This window comes from Pseudopodoces humilis, chromosome 10 (genome assembly GCF_049639895.1).
Source record: "Pseudopodoces humilis isolate 2021_Gansu_Grassland_sample_001 chromosome 10, ASM4963989v1, whole genome shotgun sequence".
In the NCBI taxonomy this organism is placed as follows: domain Eukaryota; kingdom Metazoa; phylum Chordata; class Aves; order Passeriformes; family Paridae; genus Pseudopodoces; species Pseudopodoces humilis.
Window position 1 is genome coordinate 27,221,577 of NC_142209.1, and position 20,256 is coordinate 27,241,832.

Sequence of the window (20,256 nt, forward strand, 5' to 3'; positions counted from 1 at the left end):
AGCCTGTAATAAACTCTGAACTTTTATTGCACAGAGTTGTCTGCTTACATCAGTCTAATGCAGGATATAGGGCTGGGATGAATTTTCCCTCATGCTGGAACTGGCAGAAGGAATCAGGGCAGGAGAGTTTCATCCCTCTGTGAGACAACCAGTTATCTGCCAACAAGAGCTGACACTTCTCTGGCGCAGGAGGAGCGCCGGGGAAGTGAAACCACACCTTTTCAAATAAGATGAGTAGCCAAAGAAAAGGACAGGATACATTTTGGGGAGCAAGATTAACTCTCTGGATCCTGAGTGGCTTCCCAGGGAGGTCGAGCAGGGAAGCCTGTGTTCTGCCTCTGGGATGGCAGGTCTGTGTCTCAGGGAAGCTGCTCATGGGTCTGAGGGAATTCTGTGAGGTCCTGTCGCAGTCTGAGGTGCTGATGTAAGTCATCTGCATATGATAGATGGAGACCTTTCTTTGCAGTCTGAAGGTAACTAATTTAGGCAATGTCTTCCAGCTGTTTCTTCACATGCATCTTTGCACATCACAATCACATTCACATCCCCCTCTTTCTTCCAAGTCAGTACAGTCAGCTTTTCTCAGACAGATTGAGGGAAGAGACGGGAGCAACCTGCTCTTACACCTCTATAGGAAAAATCTCCTGCTAGTGCTGTTTCTTTCAGGCAGAAATCAGTGGAACATCAGGAGTGGGGTCTCCTCAGAGCCTCATACCACAGAGCTAACCAGAGTGCGAGGCAAATTCCCCACTGAGGGAGCTGTGGCGCTGGAGATGAGTGGTGATATCCTCTGACTCTTTTAATGCCATTACAGAGAAGCTGCAGCCTGTTATTTCCCAAATTCACCTCTTGTAATTTCTTGCAGAGCTTCAAAATTGTCTTCAGTAACCTAGAAACCCGTGTAAGGAGATGTGAAAGTTCTGGGTTAAAGTGAGGCAAGGTGTGCAGGCAGAAATCACAGAGCTCCTACTGGGTCAACAGCTGATGTTGCAGATGAGCTTTGAAGAAAGCAGACAGGCTTTTGGGCACAGCAAGGCACCAAAGGTATCCCAGGTGAGTATTTCACTGAATTAGAAGGGAACTTCTTACAGATATCTTGTACAGACTCTTTATAACAGTGTGCATGCAAGTGTGCCTATGCTACATCAAATGTCCCAGGAATGCTGCTCTCCTGGAGCCTTAAGTATTTTAGATTTGTAAGGAAGTTAGGCCTGTAGTTAAGTTACTGTTGTGCTGTAGTAAATCCTATATAAATCCTTTGCTATATTGTTTGACTTAGCTGATAACATAAGTTAAATAAGGTTTAAGTCCTGTTAAGTTTAAATGCTCTTTATTGAAGAACTGTTGTGCCTTTAGGATGTATTCCTTTTTACCCTTACCTTCTCCTATCCTTTTGTCTCCCCCTCCCCAGCCCATCCTTCACACAGATAATGTTGGGTTTATATCAGCTTGGATTGATTGACACTGGATTCCTTGTTTGCTTTTTTTTCTCTCTGTGCTTTAACCATCTAGTAAATAATAGAGTGAACCTTGCCAACAAACTTCATTGTGCTGTCGCTTTTATATTAAATCTGTTTTTGCTGATACCTTTGCTAGTGATTCTTTCAGAAACCTTGAAACCCTCCTCCTCCCAGCCATTCCTTGTGTCTCCCCCCAGGCTGTCATGCTTCCAACAAAACCTTTGCAAGGTTTGCTGGCAGCATCATAACCCTCAGCCACCTCCCAGCACAGCACACTGATGAGAACAAGTGCCTGTGGGCAGCCCGATGCCAAGGCAGGCAGTGGGATAATGCAGGGGCACTGGAAAAGGAGAACAGCTGTGGAACATCTGGGACAGGTGTGTGCTGGACACCGAGGGCTTCACACATGGTGGCAACCAGAAGAGCTAGATGGCTGCTCCACCCTTCTCCTCTAAAATTTATAATTATTGCTGCTTTGAGCTTCTCTTTTGCATTTTTGTGCTGAAAAATAAACAAAGCCCGAGCCGTTCCCTGCTCCTTGGAGAGCTCTGTAATAGCTCCATGGATCTGTAATAGCTGCATGCAGCAGAGGCATGAGGAGGCACTGGGGCTCAGGGATGTCAGCATAGCTGCAGTTCATCTCACACCTAATGCTGAGTTCACTGGGAAGCAAATTCAGCCAGTCTTTTGTTTAATCAAAATTCCTGCTGCTTCTTTGAACATCAGCATTTGGAATCAAGGATACACAGGAGCTTCAAGCTGAGCTATCCAATGTGTGGAGTAAAGCAAGCTGCTGCTGTGTTTCAGCAGCCAGAGCATGTCTCCTGTAGCTCTCTCTGCTCAGGTGTGATAGATGTGGCTGACATCAAGCTTGACTGAGGAGCCTACAGGGCTGGGAATCAATGTTTCCTCTCTGCAGCAGAGTTGCAGCAGCTGTGGCACGTAAAACACGCTGCATGGTGGGTTACCCACCTGTAACACAACCGTGGTGCCTCTTCTTGGAGAAACAAAGAGGCTCAGACATGGGGCTTCCCTGAGGCAAAAATCTCCAGGAGCTCAGGAAAAGTTTTGTCTGACTAAAGACTGAGATGAGATGTCAGGATTTAACTCTTTTCTTCCCCCACCCCTTGTTAGGCAGATTTCAAATTCTTTGTAGATTTTGTTGGAAAGCTCCTAGGAAGCTCCTTCTGTCCTTACCTGCAACATAGAAATTTCCCTTAGAGGAAACCCAAAGCTTTATCATACCCATTTCTCTACCCAGCAGCCCCAAGGGGAGCTGGCACCTCAGCCAGGTGCTCCTGTATGAACAAAACTCCCCAATGAGGAGCTGAAGGAATTTGAGATCATTGCTTGTCCATAAAGCCCTCTGTGGATGATGCTATCAGCACTTTCCAAGTCCCTTTCCAAAACTTTCCACCACAGTTGTGTTCCTCAGTGTGGTGCAGATTTACAGGCTGCTGGTTGGGCCATCATTACAGTTGAGTAAGAAAATATTTAAGCTTTAAAACACTCAGAGGTTTTGGGTTCAGGGGCTTGCTAGATGATGGACATAGCTAGTGGAGGAACCCCATCAGAAACTGATATTAAACAACTTTACACACATTTTCTTCTTCTATTATACTCCAAACTCAGTGAAGTAATTTGAACTAAATAATAAGATATATTACAAAGTACATATTATGGTGCAAAAAGGCATTCAGTAAAGTCTTGGGTCAAAAACAAGCTGGTCTGCAGAAGGAGTACTTCTAGGTGAACTAGCCAAAAAAACCACACTCCCTTTGTGACCAGGGTGCTGATTTCCTTTCACATCCAAATGCTTGGCTTTTCCTGATGGAGACCACAAAGGAGTGCTCCCAAGCCCTGCAGCTGCCCATGCAGCAGGACTGTCACAGAGAGATTCATGTCCAGCTGCGGGTTCAACCCCAAAGGACACCGGAGAATGTTGCATCCAGTGAAGGTGTAGGACAAATATTTTCAAAGCCTGGGTTTGCTGACTGGGTTAAGTAGGAGCGCCTGAGCCAGTATATCAACTAGCATGACTAATTAGGCATTTTAAGGAGATGCAAATTAAGGCAAAGATAAACAGCAGGAGGTTTCTCCTTTGCTTTACACGTGCTGGATGCAGGAACTCTCTCCCATCTGCACATCCTCATGGCTATGTGCTGCAGCTCCTTATCAGCCTGGCAGGCTGCACCCACTCCTGCCGTGCCCAGTGGCCCATGCTAAGGGAAACACGAGGTGTGCCAGCCCCTGGGATTGGCTTCTCCATGGATATGGACAACATGGACACCTTATGCCTGCAGAGATGTGACCCCTGAAGCCACACCAGTGCCTCTTTACTGACTCTTTCACACCCCTGTGACCAGAGGTGCTTGCTGGGAGCAGCTGAGCATGGGATGAGTGTCCTGTGTGCCAAATCACTGATGGACACCTGTGGCCTGGCCCAGGTCCCACAAATAACATTTCTGACAGGGACTCTGTGCTCTGGACTTGGTGCATCCAAATTCATTCTTGACTTGGCGCTCTTGGTATCACCCATCCTGTCGTGACTGGGCATGCATCTGCACACAGACACCCTTAATGAAAAAGCTGGCTTATTTATCTTGATTATACAGTGAAATGCACTGTTTTACATGTGATTTGCTGCAGCAGCAAAACTAGGTGAACAGTGAATCAAAAAGCAGCACTTTTTTGGTGCCAGCAGCATTGCTCAGGCTCAGCATCCCTACCTGGGGGAGGCAATTACTGGAACAATCTCTTTCCCTGTTCCTCCTTTGTTCTTGTTCTTGCAGGGGCTGTAACTGTCTTTTATATCTCCTTGTTTTCTCCACTGCAGTTTCACCGTAGATGGGATGTTTTACATATTTTCCACAGATATTCTGTCTTTATTCTGGAGAAGCCCTTTCCCTGTGACCTGTGTTGCAGCACCTTGTCCACCATCAGGAAAGTTCTCAGAGAGGGAAAACACATTTTGGCCAAGGTGCTGCTAAGCAGACAGAGGTGCTGGTAGCACTCAGCACTTCCAGCCTCTACCTTGTGGTGGATTATTTATCATGGGTTTGTGGCTGCCTGTAGGCCAGACCCCTGGACAAGGTAGAAGGTTGTGGATGGTTATGGGGCTGAAAAAGCAGTGTGCTGGCACAAAGCCATCTCATTCTGCAGCCCTGTGCTGGGAATAGCATGGAGCCGTGCACTAACACCACCTTGAAGTGCTTCAGATGCTGTTTAACAATTAAATTTCAGTTAATACAATATCTGAGCAGGTAAGGAGCAGAAAAATATGTCTCATTGTTCTTCAACAGAGTGACTGCTGATTCACAGTGCCCCCAGATCACTGGGTGCTGGCCCTGGGGACTTCTGCCCCATGTTCCTCTTGGACAAGGACCCAACCTGCTGCAGGGCCACTCCTGTGTGAGCCAGCCCTCTGTGTGCCTCAGTTTGCCATTTGTAAAACTCCACAGTGGCTGCGGGTAAATGGGACTGCACACCCACATGCTCTCAGCTGGGCTGAGTGGCTTCTAATCATGCATGAAGCAGACATGAATTCCACAGAGGGGCTTTGCACCAGCCCCTGCAGCATGTGCAGGTAAAGCTCGAGCTGCTTTTGAGCTGGTGAGATGAGGAACTCCGAGAAGTGCAAGAACAGCAGCCCAGGGTATCCACAGAAATGGCTCTGCCCGTCAGTGATGCTCAGCTGCAGCCCAGGAGCAGCATGGTGGATGTGTGGATGTGTGGATGTGTGAGATGCACATAGCACGGCAGCTCTTGATCAAATCTCCCTCCAGCTGCGTGATGAGGAATTGTGCCTGAATCCAGGTGCTGTCACACCGACCATCCTGAAATTCAGATCACAGCACCCTCAGCTTGTTTAATATCCAGGTGTCCTGAGTGCTGCAGGGTAATAGTTTTAAACTAAAAAGGGGTTGACTTAGATTAGGTATAAAGAAAACAAGTTTTTTTACAGTGAACTTGATGAAACACTGGCACGGAGAGATGGTGAATGCCCCATTCCCAGAAACATTTAAGGCCAGGTGAGACGGGGCTTTGAGCAGCCTGATCTAGTTGAAGATATCCCTGCTGCTTGCAGGGGTTTTGGACTACACGACCTTTAAAAGGTCCTTCCAAACCCAAACCGTTCTAATTCCACGAACGAGGAAAAGGGACAATATTAGCGTTTGACATAGAAGTGAGGAGAGCTGAAGCGATCACAGAGGAAGGCTGGGACAGAGACCCTCCTGTGCTGCAGCCTGGGTGTCCCACACACAGGACAGCAGTGCTGTCCCCAGGGCAGGGAGGGTGAACAAGGGACCCTTCCCGGCCTCTGCATCCCGAACTCCCGAACGGGACGGAACGGGAGCGGGCTGCGGGGAGCCGGGAGGGAGCTCCGGTCCTGCCCGCCCCGAGCCGCCGCCGCCCCCCGCCCGCCCCCGGCCCCGCCCGCCCCGCGGGCCGCGCTCGGCGGAGCCTCCCGGAGCCTCCCGGAGCGGGGCTGCCGGCGGCGGTGAGTACGCGCTGGGACCGGGGCTGCGGGGGGACACGGGCACCCCCCGGCTGAGCGCCGTGCCGGGCGGGACAGGGGCCCCGCGGGTGCCCTCCGGTAGAGGGGACGTGGGGCTCAGCATCTCCCCGAAGCCCGGCGGAGGGGACACGTGTGCTGCTCTCCGCCGAACGCGCCTGCCGCGGGCAGAGCGCAGCTGTGGGATGCTCTTCCGAGGCATCGCTGGTACTTTGCTCTGAACGGGGACCAAACCCTCGCTGATAACTATCGCAACAAAAGAGCGAATTTGGATAAAGGCAGGAAGGGATCTCCCTAAAGACATGCTCACGCTTTGGTGCATCTCTGCCCGGCGTTCTTCTTCCGTATTAAAGGTCTCCAGCCCCGCATGGAAGTGCGATCTGTAAGTGCCGTGGAGGGACGGGTGTGGAGGTGGATTTTTTGCTTGATGGCGGTGGGAGAGGTTCAAAACTCTTTTCTTTTCTCGTGTTGCTTGAAAAGAGCGTTTTTCTGAGTAATGCTTAGTAGACCCTATGAATCACCATCTGCATAACTTTATATGGGGGCTGCTATTCTCAGCATCTCACTGGAACTATGTAAACTATCAACATTCGTATCTGTTTGTACATGCAACGTGCAAATCTATTACCTGGAAAACTACTTCGGGGCAGGTCAAAGAAGGAGACAGGGCAGAACAAAATGTCAGGGCGGCTCAGAGAGTGGAGAAGAGCGTTTGAGAGCCGACAATTGCTATGGCTCCGTGAAAACTTGTGCTAGGGATGCTCACGGGGAGGGAAGGCTGCTGTGCAGATGCTGAGTGCCCCGGGAGCGGAGCCGGGAGAGGCTCCGGGAGCCTCGGGTCCCGCCCCAGCCTCGCACCTCTGTCCCTGCCCCTGCTCCTTCAGATTCTTCTTGCAGCGGCTGGTGCGCTGAGCAAACAGCGTGGGTCTTTCAGAGAGGCTCAGGAGAGCTGTGGCAGCCCGAGACAAGGGGCAAGGGTGCGGTGGCAGTGTCACCCAGCGGTGGCAGTGTCACCCACCAGTGGCAGTGTCACCCAGCGGTGGCAGTGTCACCCAGCAGTGGCAGTGTCACTCAGCGGTGGCAGTGTCACTCAGTGGTGGCAGTGTCACCCAGCGGTGGCAGTGTCACTCAGCGGTGGCAGTGTCACTCAGCGGTGGCAGTGTCACCCAGCTGTGGCAGTGTCACCCGGCGGTGGCAGTGTCACTGAGCTGTGGCAGTGTCACCTGGTGGTGGCAGTGTCACTGAGCTGTGGCAGTGTCACGGAGCTGCCCCCGCACAGGAACACGTGCGGGGAGGCTGGGGGAGCTTTCAGCGGAGCTCCCTGCGCTACACTGGATTTGTCAAGAGAGAGAAGAGTTTATTCTCTCGAGCTGTCAATCCATCACCTCCCGGAGGCTTCTCCACCAGAGGCTTCTCCACCTTCCCTCCACCTCCCCCTTGTTGCCAGCTCTCCCAGATGTGCTCAGTGCTGGAGGCTGCAAAATTCCCCGTTCCCAGGCAGGGGGAATCACAGCATCTCCTAAATCTCACCAGGGTATTCAGAGCATCTCCCAAACCTCACCAGTCTGACCCCAGAATGCGGAGAGTGTTTGTTACAGGAGGTGAACATTTCAGCTCCTGGGGCAGGTTCAGTCCAGTGTTTCAGTTTGGAGTGACCTGACATTTCCATGCAGTTGGATCAAGAGCTTTGCTGTAGGGTTTTTTTTGGGTGAATATTTTTTCTTTAAACAATATGCTGAAATTTCTGCATGAAAATGCATTGCTGTCCAAAGGGGCTGCATTCACAGGTCAGTGGGGTCCTCATTCTCCTGAGCATCTCCTGCTGCAAGGCAACCTGAGTCCAGATCTTCTGTTGTGTCCTGCTCATGTTCAGTGATGGTTTGGGGATTCTGATCCCTGATAGTATCTAATACCATCTCCAAAAATCTCTTCCTTACCTCAGCTCAGCCAAGCCCCTGCCACTCAGGAGGGAGCATCCAAAGAAGCCCCCATTATGGAGGGAAGCCTTTTCTCAGCCCAGGAAGGTGACTGCCTTCCCAGCAGGTGGCCACAGCTGATGACCACCAGTCACAGCCAGCCCAGATGGCTTGTGACCCTGGGACAAAAGCTGGAGTGAGCTGTTGGGGCTTCCACTCCTGCAGCTTTCCTAAATCTCACTTCTCATCAGATTCCTTCATTAAATGTTGATTAGATCAGATAGTGTTTCTTTCACTACAAGGTAATTTGGCTTTCCATTTAGTGGGCCCATCTGATAAATAACAGCTTGAAATAACATAATTCTACCCGACCTTGATGACACCGAGTCCATGCTGGACTTGTGCTCCCTGCCTAGCTCTGGCTCTGCCCTTCCAGATCTCAGGGTACATTTTAAGACCCCTCTGTAGGAGATGAGCCCTGCCTGGAGGAATGGAGACCAAAGCCACCACATTATTGTCCTGTTACTGACACACAGGCAAAGCAATAAAGGCAGAGGTGACAGCTGAGTGTGGGTCATCCATCTGTCCACCACCTCTGCTTGAGCTCCTCCTCTGCCCTGGCCATCCCTCATGTGCAGGCTCTCTGCTGGCACTGCCACCATGACAAACTTTTGCAGCAGAGTCACCCAGGACTGAATCTGTTCAGAGGTCTTGGTGCTTAATTCCCACATGGTCCAGAGCTTTTTGTCCATTGAGAAGTGCGAGCTGAACCTGCATCTTCTTGCTGGGCAATGAGCAGGGCTGGAGGGGACGTGGTGGGACCTCTCTGCCTCCCTGGTTAGTTGGGAGCTGGGGGTGCACAAGCTGAGGGAGCAGATGCCTGCTGTTTGCTGGAGAAAGCAATGGGGACTGAGATCACCCTCCTCCTCCCCGAGTTTTCCAGCACTAGGGAAACTCTCTGCATGTGACATTTAGCTGAAAAGGGCCACCCAGCAGGAACATGTGGCACTACCTCACCTGTTTGGTTGTCAAACCAACCCCAAATGACCCTGACAGGGAGGGTGAAGGTGGTGATAACACCTGAAGGATTGATCTTGACAGGAACTTGAGGAGGAGCTGACCTGAAGTTCGTGTGCCGAACTTCATGTGGATGAAGGTTGAGCAGATTTTTCCAACGTCATCAGTTCTGGAGGAGTAAACAGGCACACTAAAAATTCAGAAGTGATGACATCTTAAATTTATGTCCCTGTCTCCGACCTCTTCCATAAGCCATGCTTTGAAAACCCAGGAAACCCAGCTGGCATTCCTCCAAGCCTGGGAGGAGGTCTGGAATAAACCCCAAAGAGAAGAGCTAGGAGAGCTCCCACAGCTGGGGTGTCCATCCTGCCCTTGTGCTCTTGTGTTGTTCCTTGAAAATTAAGATGTTTTTACGAGGCTGTTGGAAAGTTTATAGGTCCAACCTGGGGCTGACTTTGCTTTTCCCAAAGGCTTCCCATCTGAGATGGTGGAAATGCCCCTTCTGATGGAAAATAATGGTGGCTAAAGGGGCTGCAAGACCCGGATGACTCCTCGCTCAGTCATTTTCTCCTCTGGCAGGTCTTCCTTGAGCTTCTTCTGCTCAAACCTGCCACCTTTCTTGTCTTACAGGACCTGGGCTCTCTCATGCCTTGTCTCACTCTTCTCCCCTCCTAAAACCTCCTCCTGAAGGATGGCAGCCGCCTCTTTCCGCTACGGCCTGACCATCACGGGGGCCGTGCTGCTGGTGACGGGGACGCTGTGCTTTGCCTGGTGGAGTGATGGGGAGGTGGGCTCCGGCGGCGGGGCTCGCCTCCTGCCTCCCCGGGAAGCCGAGGCCGTCCCCAGCTCCTCCTCCTCCAGCGCCCTGCTCCGCTCCGTCAGCTTCTTCTGCTGCGGCATTGGCGGCATCCTCCTCATCTTCGGCCTCCTCTGGTCCGTCAAGGCCAACGCCAGGGTGGTGTCCCGGCGCTACCAGTACCATTTCCCCAGGGACCTGCAGTACTTCACGGCGGAGCCTCCGGAGAAGTGGAACTGCAGGTGGGAGCCTGGTCCCTGCCGGTGTCTGTGTGGGCAGGATGGGTCTGGCTGTCCCAGCAGCTACCTTGCTGGCTGGTGAACTCACAGGAGCAGCAGCTCTGCTCTGTGCTCTCCTCCTCCTGCTCCTGCTCATTAATGTCAACCCTCCCTGCCCACGCTGGCCGTGCCTGTGGCTGGCTCGGCTGCATCCAGCTCTGCTTGCCCTGCAGGGCCATTACGTGCCAAGGGACACATCTCCTTAGCAGGGCTACCAAGCAGAAGAATACATTGGTTTTCTGGCAGAAGGTTTGGATTTGGGGGTGGGGAAGGGTCACTCAGAGCTCCAGTCCTGGTCTCCCACGTCTGCAGTGCTCTGTAAGGATGAGGGTGCTTGTAACATCTTTAATGGGAGCAAAATATTTTTTATAAGGGAGTTGAATGGGGAAAAAAAAAAGGAAAATAATCCTTGGAATAGCATCAAGATAGGAATGTAGGCAGAAGGTCCTTTATGAAGCCCATTTCAGGGTATAGAAAGACTCCTTGCCCTGCCCTGAACACCACTGATGCTTTTCAGGTTCCCTGAATCTTCCAGTGTGAGCCCAAGATTTACTCCCACTTCTTCATTTAAAAGTTTTTGGATCAAAAGGTTTTTTTATTCTGGAGACTGCTGTGGAAGCAGAGCCAGCCAGCCCTTCCCAGTGCTGCTTTATGGGGTCATAGCAAAGATCTTGGCTCTGGCATAAATCGGGCTCTGGGGAAAAACAGCACTAAAAGAAACTCTTAAGAACATGAAACCATAAAAACACAGTTGGAGTGGGAGACACGTTTCTGGTTCTCCAGGGATTTCAGTGCCCATCTGGATATCTGTGAGCTTGTGGGCTGGTCTGGGTATCTGGGGGGAGGTTCCTTATCCCAGGAAGGGACTTTGCTGTGTCCCTGTGGGGACTGTCCCTTTCCCTGAGCATCCAGCTCCCCTGCTGGATGGGGTGCAGCACCCTGGCAGTGCTGGTGCTGCAGCAGCTCCTCCAGCCCCAGAAAAGCATCCTGTGCTGGGATAAACCCCGCTTTCCGCATTTCCAAGGTAGTGTTCCTGTGCGAGCTGAGGCTGTTTGGCAAATCCCTGGCACAGAAGCCCGGGGCGGTCTGCCTGGGACAGAGATCTGCCAAGTTCAGGATGGAGGCATCCCTGTGGAGCACATGGCTTTTCCTTTGGACCAGCTGTGCCCTCCCATGCCTGCTGCCTCCCCAGCACACTGGGCTGGGTTTCACCTGCAGTGATGAGCTGCTTTCACAGCATCTCCAGCTTTGGGACTGCACCATTCTGTAGGGTGCCAAGCTGGGCCATGTGCAGGGCAGAGGTTGTCAGAGGTTTTTCCTGTACACAAGCTGTGTTTGCTCAGGAAAACTCTGCTGGAAGTGGCATCAGGCTTGGCCAGTGCAGGGAGGGCTCTGGCTGGCATGGGAGTGGGGTGTGACCACGGTGACCTGGTGTGCCTGGGGCTTGTCCAGCTCTTGTGCCAAACTGCTCCCTCAGCTGTCAGCAGCCTCTGTTCTTCAGGGGGTGAATTAAGGGTTAGGCATGATGATGATGATGATGCTCTTCTGCCCATGGGACCCTCTTGCAAAACCTCATGGTTGCCAGGAAGCAGCTGACATGGTCACCCCTGCACACATGACACATGGCACTTCAGCAAAACCTGTCCATGTGCTGTCCCCGGTGCATGCCTTAGGCAGCTCAGGGATGCTCCAGACAGTGGGGTTGATGGGATGTTGGGTTGCTCGAGTTGATGGGGCACTGGGATGCTCCAGCTGGGCACTGGGATGCTCCAGCTGGGTGCTGGGATATTGACGGTGTGCGCTGCTGGGTTTCTTCCTCTTCCCTGCAGCAACTGGGACGCCAGTGCCATCCCCACTTATGAAGAAGCCCTGACCTGCAGACCTGCCCACGGTGCCCCGGCCTATGTGCAGCCTCCGGGGAGGAAGGAGGAGCTCACGCCGCCCCTGTACCGCTACCTGGAGGAGGACGAGAGCTGGCAGGGCGGCCGCCGGCGCAGCTCCTCGGACAGCGCCCTGTTCCGCCCCAGCCCGTCCTGGCTGGACGCGCCCGAGGAGCCGCAGGCAACGCCTCCCCCCAGCTATGAGAACATCAGCGTCAGAGGGGTCTGAGCTGCGGCAGCCCGGAACGGGACTCTGCGGGTGGCTGCCCAGTCCCTCAGCTTTAAACTGAGCCTCTTCTTTGTGGGGGTGAGAAGAGGGTGGGCGAGGAGTGGCAAGGGTCAGCCCGGCTTTCCTGGCTGTCCGAGGGGTGGATCCGGCGCTGCTGGGATCGTGGGTCCTGCAGGTGATGTGTTCAGAGCGCCGGGTGTAACTGGCATGTTTGGAAGCTTTCGTATTTTTAATAAAACCACTGCTGGTTTCAGAGGCTTTGCATTCCCTGCTCTGGCCCACCCTGGGGAGCTCCTGTCAGGCCCACTCAGTAATAAATCCGTGGCAAATCTGGCCAGAGAAAGCCCAGCTCTGTCTGCACCTTCCACTTCTCTGCCTTTGCAATGCCCCTTCCAGCCCTGTCTCCACGGAGTGCCTTCCACCCTGCTTCCCTAAGTACTGACTCCCCATGCCTCGCTTCATTTGGTGTCAGGGATGCTCAGTGGGTCGTGCCTGTGGTCAGAGCATCCAAGTGCACTTGGCATTTCAGGCAGCCTCCTGGAAAAGCCATGCTGGGTGGCACAGCCCCCTCCCTCCCTGTCCTCCACGGCTGGGTGTGCAGCCTTGCCCAGAGGAAAGGCCAGCTGTGGCAGGGGCTGCTGCCAGGTCCTGCACTCCACCAAAATAAAGGGCTGCCCTGGGTCCCCTGTGGCCCTGCAGGGCTGCAGAGTGGCTGAGGAGCCGCAGCCACGTCTAACATACTGTTTATAATATAATTATTTGTCATAAACCTGGTGTATCCAGGGAATAAAATGAGGGAATAAATCAAGGGAATAAAACAAACACTGTCTGGCTGTTGGACGTGTGGTGGGAAGGAGACACCTTTTAACATCCCAGCTCCAACTTCAGTGAACACAGGGAAGAGGGACACTCTGTCTTCACTTCTGCTGGGTGGACCAACCTCACTCCATCCTTTTCTGGCTTTAGTTCCTCCTTCACAGCCCACTTGCTGCCCAGTGAGGCAGCCTTAGCATTCAGCCAGAGCAAGGCAGGGTCTGTTCCAAACCCACTGGTCTCCAAAAAGATCCTGGATCACTCCCTCTTTTCCTGTTGCAGTCCCACAGCCCCTGAGAACATGCTGGGCTCTGGTGTCCCCCTTACCTGGTGCTGTGCTAGCTCTGATTTATGACTGAGTCCAGTCCCAGTGCCCAGGGCTGGGAAAATCCCAAGAGCACCAGCTGATCTCCGTGTCCCCATCCCCTCAGCCCTGCTCCCCTCTCCCTCCGTGTCCCTTCCCCAGGCTGTGGTCTGGCTGAGTGTGCCTGCAGGGAAGGTTACCCGGACACGTGCAGGGTGGCTCCACTGGAGTGTGAACGGCAGGGCAGTGTTTGCATTCATTACAAACCCATTAAAAACTGGCTGGCTCAGCCCTGGGCAGGATCAGCTCAACGTGCAGCTGATCCTCAGCTCCTGGCAGCCTCTGGGGAGAGAAACCACTCCTTGCCTTACGCTGTGCTCGGCAGGCAGTGCTGCAGGTGAACGGCCTTCCCGAAATCTCTTCTCCCACCTCTTCCACCCGGAGCCCATGGCGGAGGAGAAGAATTTCCGCTACGCTTTCATCATCTTGGGTTTCTTCCTGGTGATGGTGGGGATGTTCATCATGAGCGTGGAAAAGCCTCAGTACTACATCACCTTCTGCGTCCTGGGTGTCCTGCTCGTAGCCGTGGGCATCACATGGAGCATGTGCCAGTGCTACCCAAAGGTAGGATCCTTCCCGCTGCTGCGCACGCTGCGGGGCTTGAGGGGAGGGAGCTTGAGCTCAGCTTTGGCTGCTCTGGATGTGCAGCCTCAGTTTCCCCAGGGGAAGCCAGCTGCAGCAATCTTGAGGGGGAATTGATTTGGGAGGTTTGTGCCCTGCTGATACCTACAGGGTGTGCCCTGTCTCCTTCACCCCCTGCACACCCCCTGAGCCTGGGACTTTGTTTTTGGGCAGCAAGGAGTAATCCCAAGGAAGTAAACTTGTGTTCATCTCTCCCATTCAGCCCCTTCCTTGGGGTCTGGGGCTTGGCAGGCTCCCAGGACCTCCCAGAAGGGACTGTCGTGGCCATGGAGGCCGGAGGGTCCCGGCCCCCTGAGCCCAGCCCTCCCCTGCCAGTCTCCTTGGCGGAGGGCACTGCTGGAGCGCAGCCACGCGTCCCTGCCCTGGGAAACTGGCCTGGCAGAAAAGGGACTTGTCCAAGGAGAGGGCATCTGTAGGACTGATCTGAACACTGCTGGATGGCCTGTCAACAACCTGGCTGCCCTCCAAAGTGTGGGGGAGCCACCTCAGGACCCAGGACCAGCTGGGACCTCTGAAAGCAGCTGTGCTCTCTGGGGTTGGGGTGAAGCAGAAACCAGCTACCCTCAAAGCTGAGCTCAGCCCCAGCTTGGAGGGAGATGTGGCTTTGCCACTGTGCTCGAGGCTCAAGGATGGTGTGGTCCCTGACCACTGACCTCCTGTGTGGGCCTTGGGACTCCCTCTGGGCTTGGGCACATGTGTGACTCCATGGGGGGAAAGGCACTTAGAACAGGGCTGTGCTGGATTCATTCATTCCTTATTGGTTTCCCTCAAAAAAGCCATTTCCGAGGAAAACATCTAAATAGGGTGGGAAAAGACCCTAAACCCAGCTGAAGGGACACTCTGGCCCTTTTCCCACTAGGAGGGCCGAGGGACCCTGTGATGCCCAGCACAGCCCCTGGGCTCTGCCTCTCTTTTCCCCCCAGATTACGTTCATCCCTGCAGACCTCGGGGTCGAGCGGTTCCTGGACTACAAACCCATGGTGCTGCCACAGAAGGACACTGGGTGGGTCCCACAACAGGGTAATGTGTGTGCCCTGAGGCTGGGGACTGCTGCACCTCCTGCAGCACAAAATGCCAAGCAGGGATCAGGCTGGGAGAGACAAGGGCTGCCTGAGCCCCCCCAGGGCTGAGCCTGCATGATGCCGGGGCATGCAGAGCATCCAGTGATGTTCCTGCAGGCATCCCCTGCCTCTGCTGCTGGGGTGGGCTTTGGTGGCCTCTAGAGCCTCTTCCTCAGGTGTGCAGGGCTGCTCAGCACCCTTGTTGTCCCTTTCCCTGCAGCTTGATTACCCCCTGCCCCAACCAAGATGCCACCAGCACCTACGAGAAGAGCCTGCCATCCTACGAGCAGATCCAGAGGCAGGCGGTCAGCTCGGCTCCACTCCCACCCACGGCACAGCCCAGACCCCGCAGCTGCTCCCAGTCAGCCGTGCAGGCCAAAGCTGAGATCCACCGGGAGCTGGGGGGTGCTGGAGACCCCCTCCAAGACCTGGCACCTCGCCTGGAAATAGCAGCAGGCAGCTGGTATGTGATGTCTGCGGGGTTGGGGTGGCACTGGTGGGGTGTGGGGTGAACATGGGGGGATCAGACACCCAATATTGAGGGTGGGGGACAATGCAGAGGGGTTTTGCTGTTCTCACGGCTCTGAGCCTCCACTGAAGGTCAGGTGGTGTCTCAACCCACGAGGAGTCTCTGAATTGAATTATTTCCCAGGAGGAAATTTAGATGGTTGCAATTTGCATTTTGATGTTTGCGTTTCTGCATTTTGCTTTTATTTCATTTTATCAATATAAACAGCACCACTCACAAGAATAACCCCAAATTCCTGGTCAGACTTTGCTAGAAATGAGATGCCTGGCACGTGACCCTCAAACCAGATGCCACATGTGATGCCCAAGCATTGGTTTGGGAGGTCCCAAAGGGCTCTGCAGGTGATGGGGGTGCAGTGCTTTCCCATCCCAGCTGTAGATTCAGGAAATGCAAGGACAGCCACTACTTCACCCCATGGGCAGCAGGAACCTGGTGGGCAGGTGTCCCCAAAACGGCAGGCACCGAGGGCTGGGACAGGGACGTCCCAGGGCGCTCCAGCCACCCAGCAAGGGTTCTGCTGATGCTGGGATGCTGCTCGAGCAGCAGCCAGGGGCTCCAGGAGGAACTGCAGCTCTTGCCCAGCCGCGTTTGGTGTAACCCTGTCCCCGCAGCCCCGCCCGGCCAGCCGCGGGCGATGCCCCGCTGGCATCCCTGCTGGAGGAGATGGACACACCATCGCTGGAGGGCTCCGTGCCCGGCAGCCCCACGCCACAGAGCCGGACCCTGCCCTCCGCCTCCCGCTGCGGCCGCACCCCGAGCAGCTCCCCGGAGGGGGGACAGCACCCCCGATCCCACTGGAAAGGTCCTGGGGAGGAGGATGACCTCTTCTACGGTCTCCAGGAGGAGCCAGATGCTCTGCTGAACGCCAGTGATAACCTTTTTGAGCCTGAAAACTGATTTCCTGGAGAGAATGGCCACTTGGCATGGACTCACCTCATGGAGGGGACACACAGGTCACAGCCTGGAGGAAAGGGCTGTCCCTAAAAGTGCAGTGGCCCCAGGCTCCTGCCTGCCCCTGTGCCATGCTGCACCCCTTGTGCACACCCAGCCACACAGGAGGCTGTCATTTCCCCCAAACCCAAAGGGGATACACCAAGAATTCAACAGAACATGGGACAAGGCCCCCTCACCAAAGCCATTTGGGTGGGCACAGAGAAGCTGGGTTGGGCAGGATCTGGGCTAAATACTGTGCTTGGGAAGGGGAAGGATTGGCTGTGCTGTTTGGAACAGGATCAGGTTTGGGTAGGTAAAACATGCTCAATACAAGTGGGTTTTACCAGGCAGGGGTATCCTCAAAGTCTTTTTCCCACTTACCCAAGCTCTGTTGAAATTAAATTTCGGCCCTGAGTCTTCTGCAGCAGGCAGCCTTCATATCTCCAGGTTGGGAGAGGGGTGATGGAGGTGACAGATCGTGCTGTCCCCTCTCTCCTGCACAAGGACCAGCTTCCAGCACTCTTGGGGGCACAGGAAAGGGGACAAAACTGAGCCAAAATCCTGGTGATGCCACTTGAGGTGGTGGCTTTGCACACTGCTGGGCCAGTGTCAACAGCTGCAGGTGGGCTTGCATGCTGGCACCCACCACCCCCAAACTTCCTGTCAATAATAATTGTTCCAAACCACGTGGATATGCCTCAGCCTGGTTTGTCACCACAACAGGGACAACACAGGGGGCTCTCCACAGCCTGTCTCCAGCACACAGGGGAGCCACAACTTTTGGCTGCTGTGGGGATCTGTGGGGCTGAGCCTCCCCAGGGCAGCTGGGTTTGGATCAAAGCACCAGCAGATCCAACAGCATGGGGATGCTGAGAGTCTCCCGCTCTGTTTTGGGGAAGCTGGGCTGGATCTGCCTGTGCCTGGCATGGTCCCAGGAGGCTTGGGAGCACATGTCTGCTGGCAGAGGAGCACTTCAGCAAATTCCATGGAAGCACAGAACTGAAGGGAGTTTAAAAATCCTGCAGTTCCAACCCCAGAAGTGCAAAAGTGGGGGAGAGCTGTCCTCCAGCACCCAAGGGGAAGGGAGCACGAGAGCCCTGGAGGGATGTTCCCGTGTTCCTTTGTCACCCAGGGAGTGCTGGTACAGTGCAGGGTGTGCAAGAAAAAGCTGTATCTGAGGTGTCACACCCTTTGACACTCCTGCTGCTGTTCCCTTCGCTCACCTCGGTGTCACCAAAGCAGCCAGGGAGAAGGGCAGGGAGCACCTACGCACTCGGGCTGTTTATGGCCAACAGGAGGGTGGGGAGGGAAGGCTCCAGTGTTGGCTAAACATTGCCACAGGATTGCCAGACGCTCTCCAGGAGGAAGCATTACCAGATGGATTGCATGTTCTCAGCTCCTGCCTGTCCTTCCCAGGGTGGGGGAGCGAGGTGGCTCTGGGAATGCCGTTCGGATGGGGCCGTGTCTCACTGGCTTTCAGAGGGTGTCTGGGGTGGGATGTCACTCTGTGTCACTGCTCCTGTGCAGTGTGGGAATCTGTTAGAGACACACTGCTTTTACTTGTAGAACCACAGAATGTTTGGGCTGGGCAAGGACCTTAAAGGTCATATTGCTCTAAGCCCCCTGCCATGGGCAGGGACACCTCCCACTAAAGCAGGTTGCTCCAAGGCCCTTCAACCTGGCCTTGAATATTTCCAATGATGTCCACAGTTTCCCTGGGAAAACTGTGACAGGGCTTCACAGTCCAGTGTCCCTCCCTGCTCTCCTGTAGTCTCTGTACTGGAAGGAGCAACAAGGTCTCTCTGGAGCCTTCTCCAGGCTGAACACTGTCAGAATTTCCTCACAGAAGAGGTTCCTACCTCGAGGCTTGGCACTCACTTTCATTTTTGGCAAAAGGAATCTGTTTTTCAAAGCGTTTCTCCAGGCAGAGGCAGGGGAAGGGGCTGACACGGGGACCTTCTCCCCCACGCAAGCCTTCACACAGCTGGATGTGCATCCCCCATCCCTGGCACAGCATCCTGGAGCCGGAGGACTCGGCTCCTGCGCCGGCCGAGGTTAAACATTGTGGGAATCGCTACATTCCTGCATGGAATTAAGCGTCTCCAGCAGCCCCAGGTCTGGCTCAGCTTGTGCAGGGTGGGCACCACCCACGCGTGTCACCGTGCGGGACCCGCGGCTGCAGCCGATGGATGGGAAGGGGCTGGCAGTGCCGGGACCCACGCGTGTCACCGTGCGGGACCCGCGGCTGCAGCCGATGGATGGGAAGGGGCTGGCAGTGCCGGGACCCACGCGTGTCACCGTGCGGGACCCGCGGCTGCAGCCGGGGCCGGGCCGGGCCGGGCCGAGCCCTCAGGCCCGCGGGCCGCAGAGCTCCTCGCGCACCAGTGGTGTAGTGGTATCATGCAAGATTCCCATTCTTGCGACCCGGGTTCGATTCCCGGCTGGTGCAGGACAAGGCGCCTCTGAGCTGTGGAGCATATAAAGTATGCCTACACACCCCGAGGTTCTCCCAAAAGCCAGGGGGAAGTTCCCTTTTACCGACGGGATGCTCGACCCAGTCCTGTGCCCGCACCGCCCGGAGCCCCATCTCTCCCCACGCAGGGACGGCAGCAGGGATTTAAGAACCCTTCCCCTTGTTGAGGTCTTCTCTGATGACTCCTCTGCTCTCCCATTCCTCCCCCCTCAACAGGAGCTCCCCCTTCACACAGACACACACGCTGGAAGCTCCGCAGGGAGCCGGGACCGGAACACAGCACTTTTGTACAAGGTGCAAAATTTAAGTTATTTCTGAATAATTTCTCAATTAAAACAAAACAAAATAAAACAAAACCTTTCTTCAGATATCCATTCCTGGAGTGTGAGAGCTGGGCCTGATCCCTTTCCGGGTGCTGGGGTCAGATGTTCGTGCCAAGACTTTCATGGGTTCCTCAGCACGTGGAACTGTGGGGACATCCGCCACCCCCTCCCTCCTCTTTGGGCTGCTTCCATCCTTCCCTGGGACACAGATTGTCCCCTGGGCTAAAACGAAGGGGAAGAGTGCAGGGAGAGGGAGACTGTCCCCCTTGAGATGGGTCCCCCAGCGCTCAAGCTGTCTCAGAAGCCTCCTGAGGCCCCAATGGGGCGTTGTGGGACTTAGCGGCACTGAGGAAGCTGAGCCAAAAATCAGGAGTGAGACTTGTCCCCATGATCAGTGTCCTGAAAGCCGACCCCTTCCCATGTCAGCTCTGCAGCAGAGTGGGTGACAAGCATGCTCTGGTGTCCCTGCAATTTCCAGAACCAGAGCCCAGGCACCCACTCGAGGTCTTATTAAAAAGATCAACATTTCCCATTCACATCCATATTAAACACACACATATATAAACCATATAAACCATCCACATCCTTATAAAACAGCTATATAAAGCATTAATGTCCCCGTAAACCATACACATAATTATAAAACGTGTTCATCCATTTAAAACATATACGTGCATACAAACCATACACATAACGTGTACACCCATGTAAAACATTCATACAAATCATGCACATCCACACGAAATGCACACATCTCTATAAAACACGTGCATCCATATAGAAATATAATCTCTGAGCAGCTTACAAATAACCAGTCAAAACACAAACATATTCCTATTTCCCTGAGAAGCCGGCAGCGAGGACGGGGTTTGCAGAAGGTCACTGGGAATGTGGGGCAGTGTGGCATCCCGATGCTGCGGGAGGGCAGAGGTGGGAAGCGGCTTGGAGACCCGCGGGAAAGCGCCGATATCATCCCCCAAAAAGGGCATTTGCGATGTGTGCCGCCTCTGTAAAAAATGCCCAAAC

General features: G+C 54.2%; 2 protein-coding genes and 1 non-coding gene across 4 annotated transcripts; all 3 read left to right on the forward strand.

Annotated features, from left to right (window-relative positions):
* Nucleotides 1-876: 876 nt before the first annotated feature.
* TMEM61 (transmembrane protein 61) lies at nt 877-12,345 on the forward strand. Of its 2 annotated transcripts, none has more exons than XM_088060590.1 (3): nt 877-1,053; nt 9,540-9,947; nt 11,813-12,345. In XM_088060590.1, the coding sequence occupies exons 2-3, from the start codon at nt 9,601-9,603 to the stop codon at nt 12,090-12,092; spliced, it is 627 nt and encodes a 208-aa protein (XP_087916716.1). In that variant the 5' UTR covers nt 877-1,053; nt 9,540-9,600; the 3' UTR covers nt 12,093-12,345. The 2 variants fall into 2 exon arrangements, with proteins under 2 accessions (XP_087916716.1, XP_005521254.1); XM_005521197.3 differs by lacking the exon at nt 877-1,053 and adding an exon at nt 5,946-6,358.
* Nucleotides 12,346-13,566: 1,221 nt separating this feature from the next.
* Nucleotides 13,567-17,120, forward strand: BSND (barttin CLCNK type accessory subunit beta). The gene is made up of 4 exons (XM_005521198.2): nt 13,567-13,833; nt 14,835-14,914; nt 15,193-15,435; nt 16,113-17,120. The coding sequence occupies exons 1-4, from the start codon at nt 13,657-13,659 to the stop codon at nt 16,396-16,398; spliced, it is 786 nt and encodes a 261-aa protein (XP_005521255.2). The 5' UTR covers nt 13,567-13,656; the 3' UTR covers nt 16,399-17,120.
* Nucleotides 17,121-18,812: 1,692 nt separating this feature from the next.
* TRNAG-CCC (transfer RNA glycine (anticodon CCC)) lies at nt 18,813-18,883 on the forward strand. The gene has a single exon. It is a non-coding gene; the product is annotated as a tRNA-Gly (tRNA).
* Nucleotides 18,884-20,256: the final 1,373 nt, after the last annotated feature.

Excerpts from the sequence above, each read along its gene's own strand:
- TMEM61 (XM_088060590.1), top strand. The coding sequence starts at position 9,601 with ATGGCAGCCGCCTCTTTCCGCTACGGCCTGACCATCACGGGGGCCGTG. Across the intron at positions 9,948-11,812 it reads CCGGAGAAGTGGAACTGCAG|CAACTGGGACGCCAGTGCCA; the intron begins GTGGGAGCCTGG and ends TCTTCCCTGCAG.
- BSND (XM_005521198.2), top strand. The coding sequence starts at position 13,657 with ATGGCGGAGGAGAAGAATTTCCGCTACGCTTTCATCATCTTGGGTTTC. Across the intron at positions 13,834-14,834 it reads TGTGCCAGTGCTACCCAAAG|ATTACGTTCATCCCTGCAGA; the intron begins GTAGGATCCTTC and ends TTTTCCCCCCAG. Across the intron at positions 14,915-15,192 it reads CTGCCACAGAAGGACACTGG|CTTGATTACCCCCTGCCCCA; the intron begins GTGGGTCCCACA and ends CTTTCCCTGCAG.